Source organism: Cibotium barometz, chromosome 41 (assembly GCF_041138505.1).
Source record: "Cibotium barometz isolate CiBa-2024 chromosome 41, ASM4113850v1, whole genome shotgun sequence".
NCBI lineage: Eukaryota > Viridiplantae > Streptophyta > Polypodiopsida > Cyatheales > Cibotiaceae > Cibotium > Cibotium barometz.
The window spans coordinates 3554593-3568346 of NC_141086.1; the positions used below are offsets into that span (position 1 = coordinate 3554593).

The following is a 13754-nucleotide window of genomic DNA, read 5'->3' on the forward strand; positions in this document are numbered from 1 at the left end:
GTGAGGTGCCATCTTGGTGGCCTTAATCTTTGCGAGGTCAACTTGCTACTTGAGAATGGAAAACTTGGTAGCGAGCCTAGTGGTGGCCTCCTTGACCTCAACCTCCCTCCAATTCTTATAGATCTAGGTCTATGGCTCTAGCTTGAACATCTACTGTTGGGTCCTTTTTACTGACTGCTCCTTCACACACACTGCACGGGAAAACACTAGCAACAAATAGTAGAGAGGCACAAGGTGCAGGAAAAGAAATGAGCAACACAATTTTGACTACAAAAAAACAAAAAAAAATCAAAGATAAGGATAAAATTTAAACCATTATAAAAGCGACCAATATGAGCACGTGAGAGTGAGTGTGAAAATGAAGAGCAAATTCTTTCTAAAAATCTCACAACCAAATGAGCATGTGAGCGCATGTGTGTGTAAACAAAGCAAGAGTACATTTACATCAAATCCAAGCATACGTGAAGCACAAGTGCATGAGATGATCTCATTCCAAAGAACGACAAGGCCCTGCCCAATTCCAATCTCTCACTCTTTGTTTCAACATTTGGGTATTTCTCATCCCCTTGGAAGTAATATGCACATCACTTTTCTTATTGGTTTGATATTTTGAACTTTGAGAATTGGATCCTCATAACTAGATTCAATTGAAGCGGTTTTCACTAACTAAATCAAAGCCATTCTAAATGCTCACTTGGTGATCTCCATTCCCAATCTTCTTAACTTTTCTTCTTTGGCCATGCTTCCTAACTAGCTTATCTGCTTGTTGCTTAGCTTGGAATCAACGAGTGATAATATTCACTATAACAAGATGAGGGATTAACAATGCTTTTTATTGAAGTTTTAGTGGTGTTTTACGTTTCATCGTTATAAGCACCGCTCAACGATATTTATAAACATTGCTATAAGCACCGCTAGGTGTGGCATTGAAAAAAAAAATACTCTAAATAAAATCCACAATAACATCTAGTAAAAATTTATCACATAAATTTGTCAAACATAAATATTTTCATAATAAAGAACAAAAACTCAACAAAATTTTCTATGCAAATATTTTTAGGTGCTGCCCGTAGGAAGAAGGAAGCTTCATGATTGCTGAGCCCCGTGCATAAAACTTTTCTAGACCCAAAATCTTTCCTCCAGCTTTTTCAGCTGCCCGAAGGAAGAAGGAAGCTTCGTGATTGCTGAGCCCCATGCATTAAACTCTTCTAGGCTTTCAAGAGACCCAAAATCTTCCGGTAGCTCCTCCAGCTTAGAGCACTCATCCATGCCAAGCTTCCGTAGCTTTTTCAGCTGCCCGAAGGAAGAAGGAAGCTTCGTGATTGCTGAGCCCCTTGCATCAAACTCTTCTAGGCTTTCAAGAGACCCAAAATCTTCCGGTAGCTCCTCCAGCTTAGAGCACCTCCACATCTTAAGCTCCCGTAGCTTTTTCAGCTGCCCGAAGGAAGAAGGAAGCTTCGTGATTGCTGAGCCACTTGCATAAAACACTTCTAGGCTTTCAAGAGACCCAAAATCTTCCGGTAGCTCCTCCAGCTTAGAGCACCTCCACATCTTAAGCTCCCGTAGCTTTTTCAGCTGCCCGAAGGAAGAAGGAAGCTTCGTGATTGCTGAGCCACTTGCATAAAACACTTCTAGGCTTTCAAGAGACCCAAAATCTTCCGGTAGCTCCTCCAGCTTAGAGCACCTCCACATCTTAAGCTCCCGTAGCTTTTTCAGCTGCCCGAAGGAAGAAGGAAGCTTCGTGATTGCTGAGCCACTTGCATAAAACACTTCTAGGCTTTCAAGAGACCCAAAATCTTCCGGTAGCTCCTCCAGCTTAGAGCACTCATCCATGTTAAGCTTCCGTAGCTTTTTCAGCTGCCCGAAGGAAGAAGGAAGCTTCGTGATTGCTGAGCCCCTTGTATCAAACTCTTCTAGGCTTTCAAGAGACCCAAAATCTTCCGGTAGCTCCTCCAGCTTAGAGCACTCATCCATGTTAAGCTTCCGTAGCTTTTTCAGCTGCCCGAAGGAAGAAGGAAGCTTCGTGATTGCTGAGCCCCTTGTATCAAACTCTTCCAGGCTTTTAAGAGACCCAAAATCTTCCGGTAGCTCCTCTAGCTTAGAGCACCTATCCATGTTAAGCTCCCGTAGCTTTTTCAGCTGCCCGAAGGAAGAAGGAAGCTTCGTGATTGCTGAGCCCCCTGCATAAAACACTTCTAGACTTTCAAGAGACCCAAAATCTTCTGGTAGCTCCTCCAGCTTAGAGCACTCATCCATGATAAGCTCCCGTAGCTTTTTCAGCTGCCCGAAGGAAGAAGGAAGCTTCGTGATTGCTGAGCCCCTTGCATAAAACACTTCTAGGCTTTCAAGAGACCCAAAATCTTCTGGAAGCTTCTGCAGCAGCTCAGAGCACTCATCCATGTCAAGCCTCTTTAGATTTTTCAGCTGGCCAAAAGAAGAAGGAAGTTTCATCTGTAAAGTACATGAATCAAAGTTCAGAACATGTAAACTTTTAGAAGACCAAAGTCTTCTAACAGCTGCAAGTATTGTCAAATTTTCAGCTGCTCAAGGGAAGATGGGAGCTTCATATTCACTGTGCAATCAGGGATTTTTTAAATTGAATTCTCTTGTAGAGTTAAAGTTCACTTTTTAAAGTCAGATCTCATGAAATTACAAACGTTTGCAGATCAACTCGAACATTAAAAAATAAAAATAATGAATATATACCTCAAAGTACATAGTGGACCCGAATTCCAGCACAGTAAGAAACTCCAGGCCTAATAATTCTTTAGAAGGAGCACATCTCAACCACCTTATTTCCAATGCTTTTAGCCCCTCATCATCACCCTCCAGATATGTTCCATGCAGAAAAAGCAATCGTAAAGATCGCATTTGGGAGAGAAAACTCGCATTCAAGTTTTTCTGGGAAGTGGCAAGCCCACGGATTTGATCAAGACCCTGCAACCACAAACCAAACCATCATTGCATGGATCGTGTTTTATCGCTCATGTACGGTAGTACTGGCATTGGAGGAGCATAATGCAGATGCTTGGTACAGATCTACATTCACTAATGTAGTTCCCATCGACTGCATAACCGAGGCACCCGTTAAATATATGGATATTGCACAAACATTGTAAGATCTAGTGTAGAGCAACTGAAATGGAAATACTGGGAGAGCCACCCACCCTCCACACCAGAAACAACCTTCAAAACAACAAGTGCAAGTGCAAAGATGGAAAAAAGGAAAAGCGACCAATCAAAGAGTAAAAAGTTAAGGATGAACAGTATAACAAGTTGCTTTCTGGACACTCACAACAGCCAATTTGAATCTTGGTAGTCTTTCGTTTTTGTGTTGCCTTTGCTTCCTACGGCATTGTTTGCAAACATAAATGTGTGCTGAAAACAGAGAAGTAAATAGAGAAGTGGATAACGCACCTGGTTACTTCGCAGCACTTGCGTCAAAATGGTATCATCCCACACCCTACTCCACTTGCCTGACTGTTTGACAATGCCTCTCCCCAAATCCCTCAAGTGATCGTGCATTGTCAAGCGCCCATTTTTGTCCACCTTCACTAGACAGAGATCTACCAAGCTCTCTAGACCACATATCGGACCCTCTACCAAATCATCGCTTTCCCAAAAGTATTCGGCACTCTGCCTGGCTTCACCAATCAAGAAGCAAGCCACATCTAGAAACATTTCCTGCTCATGCTTACTAAGAGCCTCGTAGCTAACCTTCAAACAAGTCTCTATCCGTTTGTACGAAGTAGCGCTACTACTTAAAATCTTGATTGCTTCTTCCCAGAATTTCTTGTCCTTCCTCACCCTAAGATGCCTACCAAGCACCTCCAGTGAAAGGGGAAGACCAGCACATGCTTCACTTACTTTCTTTGCTAGCTGTTCAAAACCTAGATCTGGCGAAGGCTTCCTGAAAGCATTCAGACACAAAAGTCGCAAGGACTCATCACGGTCCATGACTTGTACCTTGTAGCATTCACCCCTGAAGACATCAGAGAAATCATTGTCGCGAGGAAATATTGTTTGGTTCCTGGATGTTACAAGCATTCGACTTCCTGGCTGAAGGGATGTCAGATCTATAATTTCCTCGATGGATTCAAAGTTCTTTGGATCATCCAATATGATCAAGACCTCCTTCTCCCTTAATCCAGCTTTTAAACACGCTTTCTTCTTTCCTGCATCGTCCCCTTGGAACTTCCTTTCAAGCAAATCTTCGAGCAGCTTATTCTGTAATTGACTCAGAGTCTTATCCTGACAATTTTCCACAAAGCTTCTTGCTTGAAACTCCTTTCCAAGTCTCTTGTAAATAGCGTGAGCAAGAGTGGTCTTGCCAATGCCACCCATGCCCCAAAGCAGCACAAAATACACACTTCCCTTTTCTTTCAAACGAAACAGCTCGACCACATCATGGACCCTCTCATCCAAACCAACTGCTTTGAGGTCATCCTCCACGGGAATCCTGCTTTGCATCTCCTGTGCTATCGTCTCTACGAGAGCTTCCAGCAACCGTCCTTCAAATCTGCACATAATTTGATAATATCGCATAGATTAGTGATATAAGTGAGAAGATTAACTCTACAAAAAACGGTTGCAAAACAAAAGTTTCGTACTTGTTAAAGGTCTCCAGGCGGAAGCCCTCGAGCCATGAGGCATCACACAGAGCATCTTCCCACCCCTTGATCGTGCTTTCGCTGTGCTTGCCTCGTCTTCGATGGTCCTTGATAGCTTTTGCAAACGGCCCGTCATTCTTGTTTCTTAGGTCTTCTGGCTTCACGTCGTCATAGAAGACCGGAAATAGCTTGGCTTTACTAGAGCTCTTGGTGCTCTTCAGCATCTCTACAAGTTCATCCAGACACCACCGAGACTCTGCGTAATTGCTTGTAAAGATGGGCACTTGAATGATTGCTTTTCGGGCAGCTTCCAGCATGAAAGGGCGAACATCGTCTCCTTCAGGGAGCTCCTCCATGTCCAGAAATGCTTTGATCCCACGGCTTTTCAGGAAATAGTAAAGCATATTTGCAAATCCACGCTTCACGCGAATCCCACGATGGCTGATAAACACCGCATGCGTGCCGCTAGACAAGTGCAAAGGCTGATGAGCAAGAGCTGGGGGCGGAGTAGCTTCTGTGCTCGGGGAGCGTCGAACATCCATCTCTCTCTCTCTCTCTCTCTTTCTCCCCACTACGTTTCTCTTCCTCTGCTTCTCTCTCTCTCTCTCTCTCTCTCTCTCTCTCTCTCTCTCTCTCTGCCCCCACACTAAAAACTATCGTCCCTGCCAAGAGACTAAAAAACCTGCCTGAACATCTCTCTTTCTCTCTCTCTCTCTCTCCCCCCCCACTACGTTTCTCTTCCTCTCTCTCTCTCTCTCTCTCTCTTAGCGCTATGTGCCTCTCGTCTCCATTAGAGGAGACAGGCTTTTAAAACTTCGGTTCCAGGTAATTTCTTCGAGTCATCCTTCCACAGGTGAGTCAAGGAAGGCTCCTTCCAGGTAATTTCTCCGAGTCAAGCACGATGTCCCAGTGCTGTTGCTTTCCGGACAGCTTTTTCTCATGAATGATGGATGTGTGTGTGAACAGCACTCACTGCACAACAGTGAACTGTGTAGATATCTCTGCCACCAATATCGACCGGATTCAATTATTTTTACTTTTGCATAAATTCTTACTGCACAGTGAACTGTCCCTGTGGCTTTGGGGAAAATGTTTACTTTTGCATAAATTTTTTTTCCTTTTACTTTTTACTTTTTACTTTTTACTGCACAGTGAACTGTCTCTGGGGAAAATTTTTACTTTTGCATAAATTCTTTCCTCCTTATTTGGTAGATATCTGCAAAATAGATTAAATAAATATTTTAAGTAAACTTTTTATTATTAATATTTTTAACGTATTTATGGTTTTTTAAAACCCGTATTTGCTTGCATATTTTAGTAGCTTTCCAATTACGTTTGCTGATATTGGAGAGCACTCCAAGAATACGAATCTACCTAAAAAGCTTTATTAGTTTAATTTTTTTGTATATTCTAAAATTAAAATGCTTACCCTCTATTGAGCAACTTGAGTTTGTGTTGTAATGGAGAATTGTTTTCCCATAATTCGATTTAAAAGCAAGGTTAATATGAGGTTTAACAAATAATAAATTTATTGTTTATACGTTTTTATTTTTATATATTGTTACTTTTACCTTTTTATTCATTATCTTGCCATATCCAAGATTTCCTTATATACTACATTTTTTGTTGTATTTTCTTTAAGATTCTTTGTTTGTGTCTCTATGCATTCTTCTTTAAATAAGAAAATCTTTAAGGTAACTGATGATTTTGCTTGAAATAATGCAACATATAATTGTCTATGAGAGGAGTGAAGACGGGAGTTGATAGATATAATCCTAGGTTTGACAATGTTTGACGTTGTGATTTGTTTATTGTCATATAGAATGCCAATTTTATTGGAAATTGTCTTCTTCTCATTTCAAATGGAAGTTCTATCAATTCCGGTATGAAAGTTATTCTTGGTATGAAAACTCTTTCTCTGATATTTGTACCTGAAAATATATTATTTGGTTTTATTTTTTATTTTTTATGAAAATGTCAAATCATAGATATATAGTTATTCTTATTCAATGTTTTTACTATTTAATGCAAGTCTCTTGGTTGTTTCTTCACAATCATGCACCACCTCCAATCATCTTCTCCATCCTTGACCTTTAGCAACCTGCCAGGAGCTAAGAAGATTAATATTTAGAAAACATTATAGCATATATATTATTAAATTGATTAGAGACTCGGAATTAGAGAGACAGAGAGAGGATAAGATAGATAGACAGGAAAAGATAGATATTTATCTAAGTGTTTGAAAGAAAAGGCTAAACTATGTTATTTGAATTATAAGCTCAATATAAAATTATAACTATAATTGAAAAGATAGATAGTCCAAGTAATCTAACCTTGTAAAGTCTTTGTGTATTAAAGACCAATTGAAGGAGCATGCATCTATCCAAAATAGTAAACCTATAGTTTGAAAAAAAAACATTTAATACTATTTAATGCAAGCATCTCTCTCTCTCTCTCTCTCTCTCTCTCTCTCTCTCTCTCTCTCTCTCTTGCACACACAAACAAACAATCATACTTACATTAATATACATAAATTTATTTTTGTGTCTTTTCATTCTTTGATCTCTTTGCACATTATTTTAAGAGTTATCTTAATGCCCACCTTCTGATATTTTTGGCTTCAAAATTGCATTATAAATACATATTTATATAAGAGCATCCTTGCTTTGTAACGGCCTCAGGTCTGTAGGCTTGGGGACCCCTTTGATATTGTATATCCTCTTTATGCTCCTTTTAGGAGTTTTTCTCATTAATTCTAATCTTTGCCCCCTTTTTAAAAAAAAGTTTATTCTTTCAACACATGTACACTAAGTTGACGGTCCTTTATAGGAAACATTGATTGATTAAAATAACACCAAGCTCTAATTACATCACAATGAAGTAGGATCCTTGTTATTAAGGTAATACACATTAATTAAGTCGAGACTCAATAGTTAGCGTAAGCTCTAACCATAGGATATGGCGAAATACCTCTTTAACTAAGGCGTGCTCTGTTGATCCTCACATCCATCCATCAGTTGGCTAGATAAACGATACCTATGTTCTCCTCGATTGCCTTGCTATGGATGGCTGCTACCATATTAGCCTTTGTCACTATTACCCCTCGACTGGCACTCGACTGGCATGTGGTAACCTTTGCTTTTTTATAACTCCAACGCCCAGCTGCCCGAATCGATCACTGCACCATCCCCGCAATGCAAGAAGCAAAGCCCCAATTTATGGCATCTGCATATGGACTCCTCAAATCTCCAATGAACTACAGCAATCCATTCATCATAATGTTAAGATGCACGCTAATCACAAAATATAACTCATCATGTTCATGTTAATCACCAATGAATGAGCTAATAAAAAACATTACACTAATTGAGCACCAACCTTCAATTACGGTAAGCTCGTGAGTGATGAGCTCTCTCGACCGTTGTATGGGCTATTATGACTTGCTGTTGGAGCTCAGTGATGTGAGCAATTGCAGTGCCCAATTGCTCGGTTGCTGATCAAACTTCTTCTAGAGCTCCATAAACTGAAGGTATGTCTGCTATAGGTCTTTAGACACTGCACCCTCCTGGGCCTTGGCTAAGAGCCTCTCCCGTTTTGGGACATCTGCACCACCTCTTGTTGCCTGTAGATGCACTCTATCATTTGGGTGATGAGCTCGCGTGCCATATGTGAGAAGCCAAGTGCAAAGTTTGGAACATCTCCATGGGCTGCATGTATGCTCTCTACATAAGCTTGACTGGAACTGAAACTGCTCGAGCGCACCCAATGAAGAGTGTTCACGGTGTTCTATGTGGCACTGGGGGAGGAAGGGCCAACCTTTGCATATGATGGCATCTCTTGGAATATTTCAGGAGGCAGTGTTTCAAACAGGCTTCTGTTGAAAAAATATGGTTTCCTCTTCTCTTCCTCTTCCTCTTTGGCCTTCTTACTGGCTTTTGTAGCTGTTGCAAGTTCCTCCTATGTTGGCCTTGGGTTGGGGGGCGGTAGAACCTATTCTATGACATCTAGCGCGTGATGGGGCCTCTTCACTGGTGGTGGATTAGGAGAAGTGGATGGTGAGGGTAGAGAGATCACCGCCGCATCTGGCCCGCTTAGCTGGGTTGCCCTTGGCAATTCTTCCCATCCAACACCATAATAGAGGACCCTAGTCAATAAGGTTGCAGTAGTAGCTAGCTTTCCTTGGGGGTTCAAGAAAACTGCGTGTAGCTCTCTGAAGAGATAGTCGGCCCAATTCACCATCTAGCTCTGGTGGACTCTAGCCAATGTGGTCATACTGTAGTCCACCATCTAGCTCTGGTGGACTCTAGCCAATGTGGTCATACTGTAGTGGTTGAATCGGTCGGTCCACCTGGTAGTAGTAGTAAGTAGAAACTACAAAGCTCTTATAGGCATAACCAGATCCTCCTGTGCTATGTTCCCCCACTCGACTCCATCCTTGTTGGGGTTTCCCCTGTATAGGCCTCTGGTGAACTTTGTTGCATTGTTGAGGCGGACATATGGCTGGATCATATGAGGAAATGCCAAAGCATCGCGCATCAGCTCCAGCTGCACCTTTATGCCTCTACCCTTCGATGTCCAAGACCTCGCCTGTGTGTTGATTGGTGCCATAGCTCTATGTGAAAAACAATGTGTTGTAAAGGTCAGGGCCCCATGGTTCCAAAGTGGGTAGTGTTCCCAAGCTGAGCGGATCAAACTTCTGTACCACTGCGGGATCATTGATCTACTTCATCAAGGCCTCACCCAAGTGAGAGAACTGGTCGGGTGCTTTGCATATTCTTTAAAGCGGCCACCCTGCAGCCTCTTCCTCCTGATAGTAGTGTGATGGAGGACTTCCTGGGAGGTCAGACATTGTGTGGGCTAGTAGGTGAGTGTAAGAGCTTGGGAGAAAAAATTTCAAGAGTTTGGGGAGAGGCAAAAGTTAGAGAATAGAGAGGGGGGGCATATTTATAGTATTGGGAGAAGGGCATTGATGTGGCAAGTCCAGGGAACGGACATGTGACTGTCAAGGAACGGCCACGGGAAGTGAAGCAAACGGGCATGGTAGTTGGCCAATGTGAGCGAACGGGCATGAGATTTTAGCGAACAGGCATGGGAACATGAGCAAATGGGCTTTTGCTCATGAAATCAGGAAGGAACGTCCGCGGGAGACTTGGAACATCCGTGGGCCTAGATAAGGGGCTGGCACGAAGCGGGCTTAAATCGAATGGGCATGGGAACTTGTTGAAGAGGCAATGGCCATGGAAAACTTTGAACGGGCGTGGGAAAGTTGGAACGCCTGTGACTTTTTTTTGTGCACCCTCTACTAACAGGTTTTGTACACATAGGCTATGTTGCCAATACCACTTTGCGGGTTTTGTACTGATCGTCTTGCAAGTCCAATTTGCCAAGACAAGGAGTCGATTCCAGTTAGGTGTTGGTGAGTAAGTGGGAGTTACTTCCTTGAGGAATTCGGGAGCAGTTCGCAAAAGGAAGTACCTAAGGCTGATGGAGCTGATGATGGCATTTTTGTAGCCTCTGGTGGTAGCCTTACAACAATGAGTGGTGGGGGGGTTGTTAACGTTGAAGGTATATCTGTAAGGAATTCTATCAGCAGTAGCATGGCAATTAGCTTGGAGTTTTTGCTTACCTTTATCTTGAGCTGTCATTATGGCAGGTGATGCCTTGGGCATCCATTTCAAGGTAAGGGACGATGGAGTGACACGAGGTGGGGGTTTGTATTGGGGAGATTTAGGAATCCAAATGTGAGGATTGCCCTCATAGAAGTGTTGGGCACGGAGAAGAGGTTTCGAATCCATTGAAGAGTTGATTTTGGAGGTTGGCATGGAGGGTCTGGTTTAGGGATATAACTCTTGGGCCTATGCTTGGCCCTCTCCCTATAGGCTTGAGGTTGGCGAATTGGTTAGCGACGTGAGGGATAAGAAGCATTGGATGCATGTGGACGAGGGGTAGAGTGAGATCTTTTAGGGATCCACAAGTGTGATTCACCTTCATAGTAGCCTTGTCCTATGAGGAGCTTCTTAGAAACCCACAGGTGAGATGATGAACTTTGGGGACTTTTTTTAGTGGTGTTAGCTTTGTTAGTTGGGTTAGTGTGGCTTGATGGGGCAGCAACTTGTGAAGTGGCAATCTAAGTGCAAGTTGCTACTGTGCATGGTGGTGGTGTGGTTTTAGGGACATTTGTGTGTGGTTGGCATGAGTAACGGCCTCTTTTTTAGGGGGATGGATTGGTAGGGTGAGGTGACAGAATAATAGTGGGTGGTGGAGTGGGGAGTGCTTGGTCTGGGAAGGCAGCGGGGGTTGGCTCCTCAGCTATCATGAGAGCAGCTAGTCAATGTGGCATCGGCGGTTATGTCCCATCCATCCTCTGCCTAGGAGGATCTCTCCATGCATTGTTGCTACAGGCATCACATAAAACTTTCCTTCCAAGGGATTATTTCCAATGTGAAATGAGAGTGTAACTGTGCCAATGCAATGAACATGCTGTGACGCAACCGTTGTGATAGTGGTAGGGGTTTATTTTAGTGTGGGTTCCCCAAAAGGGAACACCAAGTTTCATATGACATCAAATTGTAACTAGACCTTGTCTCAACAAGAGCTAATTTTTGGACAAAGCTTGTCGACGTGGTCAAAGCTGGCTTCACCTCCCAATCTTCTTCTTCTTCTAAGTCGACCAATTGGGCCATGTTGATCATGATATGCTTTTGCCTACGCTTGCCTTGCCTTTCCTTGGCCTCTTCTTGTGCAGTTTTTTTCATATCCTCATGGTCCTTCTTTCGTTGTTAAAGTGGCCTCTGTGAGAGGTCCATATTAGCCTTTAAGTTTGCTACCATTAAAGTAACCAGCCATCTCAACACCATCAGGTGTTTCAATGTGCATAGCCCCTTGTGGGGTTATCTCAGAGACTAGGAAAGGTTCTAAGCCTCTGATCTTAAGATTTTTCTTATGTGTTTTGGTACTGAATAAGAGGACCATGTCCCCCTCATTTATCTATTTATCCTTGAGCTGGTCACATCAAACCATTGTTTGTGCCTTAACTTCTCTACAATCATGTTGTAGATTGTAAAAAGGCATGTTCCGTCAAGCTTTTTAAGCTCGAATAAGCGACAGCTTAAGGCATTTTTGATGAGTTTTTCGTGCACTACAACATGTAGACTAGGGACTAAGAACTCCATGGGCATGACTGCGTCAATACCATAAGCTAACTTGAAAGGGGTAGTATTGGTTGCAGCCTTGTATGAAGTTCAATAAGCCCAAAGTGCAGCCGGAAACTTCTGTTTCCAATCGTTGTGGCTAGACTCCATGGTTTTGGTAAGAATGGCACACGGGGTTTTGTTAGTGCTTTTAGCTTGGCCATTTGCTTTACGGGGGTAATATGGGGAGGACTTCCTATGGGTGACAAGGAACTCTTGTAAAAGGAATTTAATTACCTCATTAATGAAATGTGTCCTGTTGTCACTGACGAGCTTGAGAGGGAAACCAAAGCATGTGATCACTGATTCATAGAGGAATTTAGTCATTGATCGAGCATTAGCCTTGCGGGTTGCACGAGCTTCTACCCACTTGGTGCAATAATTTGTGGCAGCAATTATATATCGGGTTTGAGTGTATTTGGCTGCCAAACTAATGGGTCCTACGAAGTCTATGTCCCATTTCTCAAATGGTTGTAAAGACACGATGGGGTTCAGGGGCATGTGATCCTTGAAACGAGGAATTGCTACACGTTGGCATTCATCACATCGTTTGACATACTTAGTAACGTCATCCATTAAAGTGAGCCACCATAACCTAGCTATGGGAATCTTGCAAGCAATGATATTATGGAGTGCAAAGTTTTCCCGAGCACAAGCAGAGTGAGCCTCTTCAAGGAGGAAGACATATTCGTCTTCCCGAACACGTCTTAGGATTTTGTCTTTGCCCTGCTTTTGTAAAGTTGGCCCATGATAAGCTGGTAAGGGGTCTCTTTTTTGATTAAACGACGGGCGCGGTCTTTGTTGAGGAGAGGATCAACGGGTAAGTCATTGGCTAAGAAGTGAGCTACTTCTTTGCCCCATTCAAAAATCAAGCAAAGTTGGAATAGAGCGGCATCTAGTAAATCATCATCTACCCCCACTGGTTGTTCACCGTTGGGGATCCTTGACATGTGGTCTGCAAACATGCTGAGAGCCTTTCCTTACCGTGATAGTGAAGTCAAACTCAAGCAAAATAAGGAGCCACCTAGTGATTTTACCTGTCATATAGGGCTTATTTACTAAGTACAAAAGGGCTTGATGGTCTACAAAGCAAACAAAATTGGTCACCGAAAGATAATGGCAAAAATTCTTAACCATGTAAACCATCTCTAATCCCTCCCTCTCGGTTGTGATGTAATTTCTCTCAGCTTCGTTGAGTTGGCGGAACTGGAAAAAAATAATGGGAAAGTCCATCTTGTGTTCGCTTGGTTGCGCCAGCATGCCTCCCATAGCAAATGCTAAGGCATTAATGTGGACATGGAAGATGAGATCCCAATTGGGGAATCTTAGGATTGGAGCGTTGCCAAGGCTTTTTTGAGAGTTGTGTACGCCTGTTGGCATTCTTCAGTCCACTCGAAAACAATAAGGAGTCCGTAAAGGGGTCTAGCAATATCAGCGTACATAAAAATGAATCGTCGATAATAGTCGACATGTCCCATGACGCGTTGGACACCTTTAAAGTTTGTGGGTGGAGGAAACTCGAGAATGAGCCGCAATTTAGTGTTATCGGTCAAAATTCCCTACCTGGAGACAATGTGCCCCAGAATCACATCGTGTCAAACCCAAAATTGACATTTAAGAGGGTTCAAGGAGATTCGATATAACCTACATCTTTCTATCACTTTGCGCAGACATGTTAGGTGCTCCTTCCAAAAGAAATTGACACAAAGGTCTTCCATGAAGACTTAAAGGAACTTTCAAAGATATTCCTTCTGAGTCATATACATGAGGCGTTGGAAGGTTTCGGGGCATTGATCAATCCAAAGTGTTAGTATACACTCAATGCCTGCCTCTCAACATGTATCTCACTTTGATGTATAATGCACATTTGTTAGGCCCCCATTATAAGGAGTTCCATTAGTGGGAACCCCGGCTTAGACACCGATGGGGTCATTATTGTGACCATTGATGATGG

The 13754-nt window shown here is 42.7% G+C and overlaps 1 protein-coding gene across 1 annotated transcript; it reads right to left on the minus strand.

The window, feature by feature from the left end:
* Nucleotides 1-989: 989 nt before the first annotated feature.
* On the minus strand, nucleotides 990-5460 carry LOC147614609 (disease resistance protein RUN1-like). The gene is made up of 4 exons (XM_086779878.1): nucleotides 4611-5460; nucleotides 3418-4519; nucleotides 2707-2937; nucleotides 990-2451 (listed from the first exon to the last, which is right to left on the minus strand). Exons 1-4 carry the CDS (start codon nucleotides 5150-5152, stop codon nucleotides 1120-1122), a joined length of 3207 nt encoding a protein of 1068 aa, XP_086636004.1. The 5' UTR covers nucleotides 5153-5460; the 3' UTR covers nucleotides 990-1119.
* Nucleotides 5461-13754: the final 8294 nt, after the last annotated feature.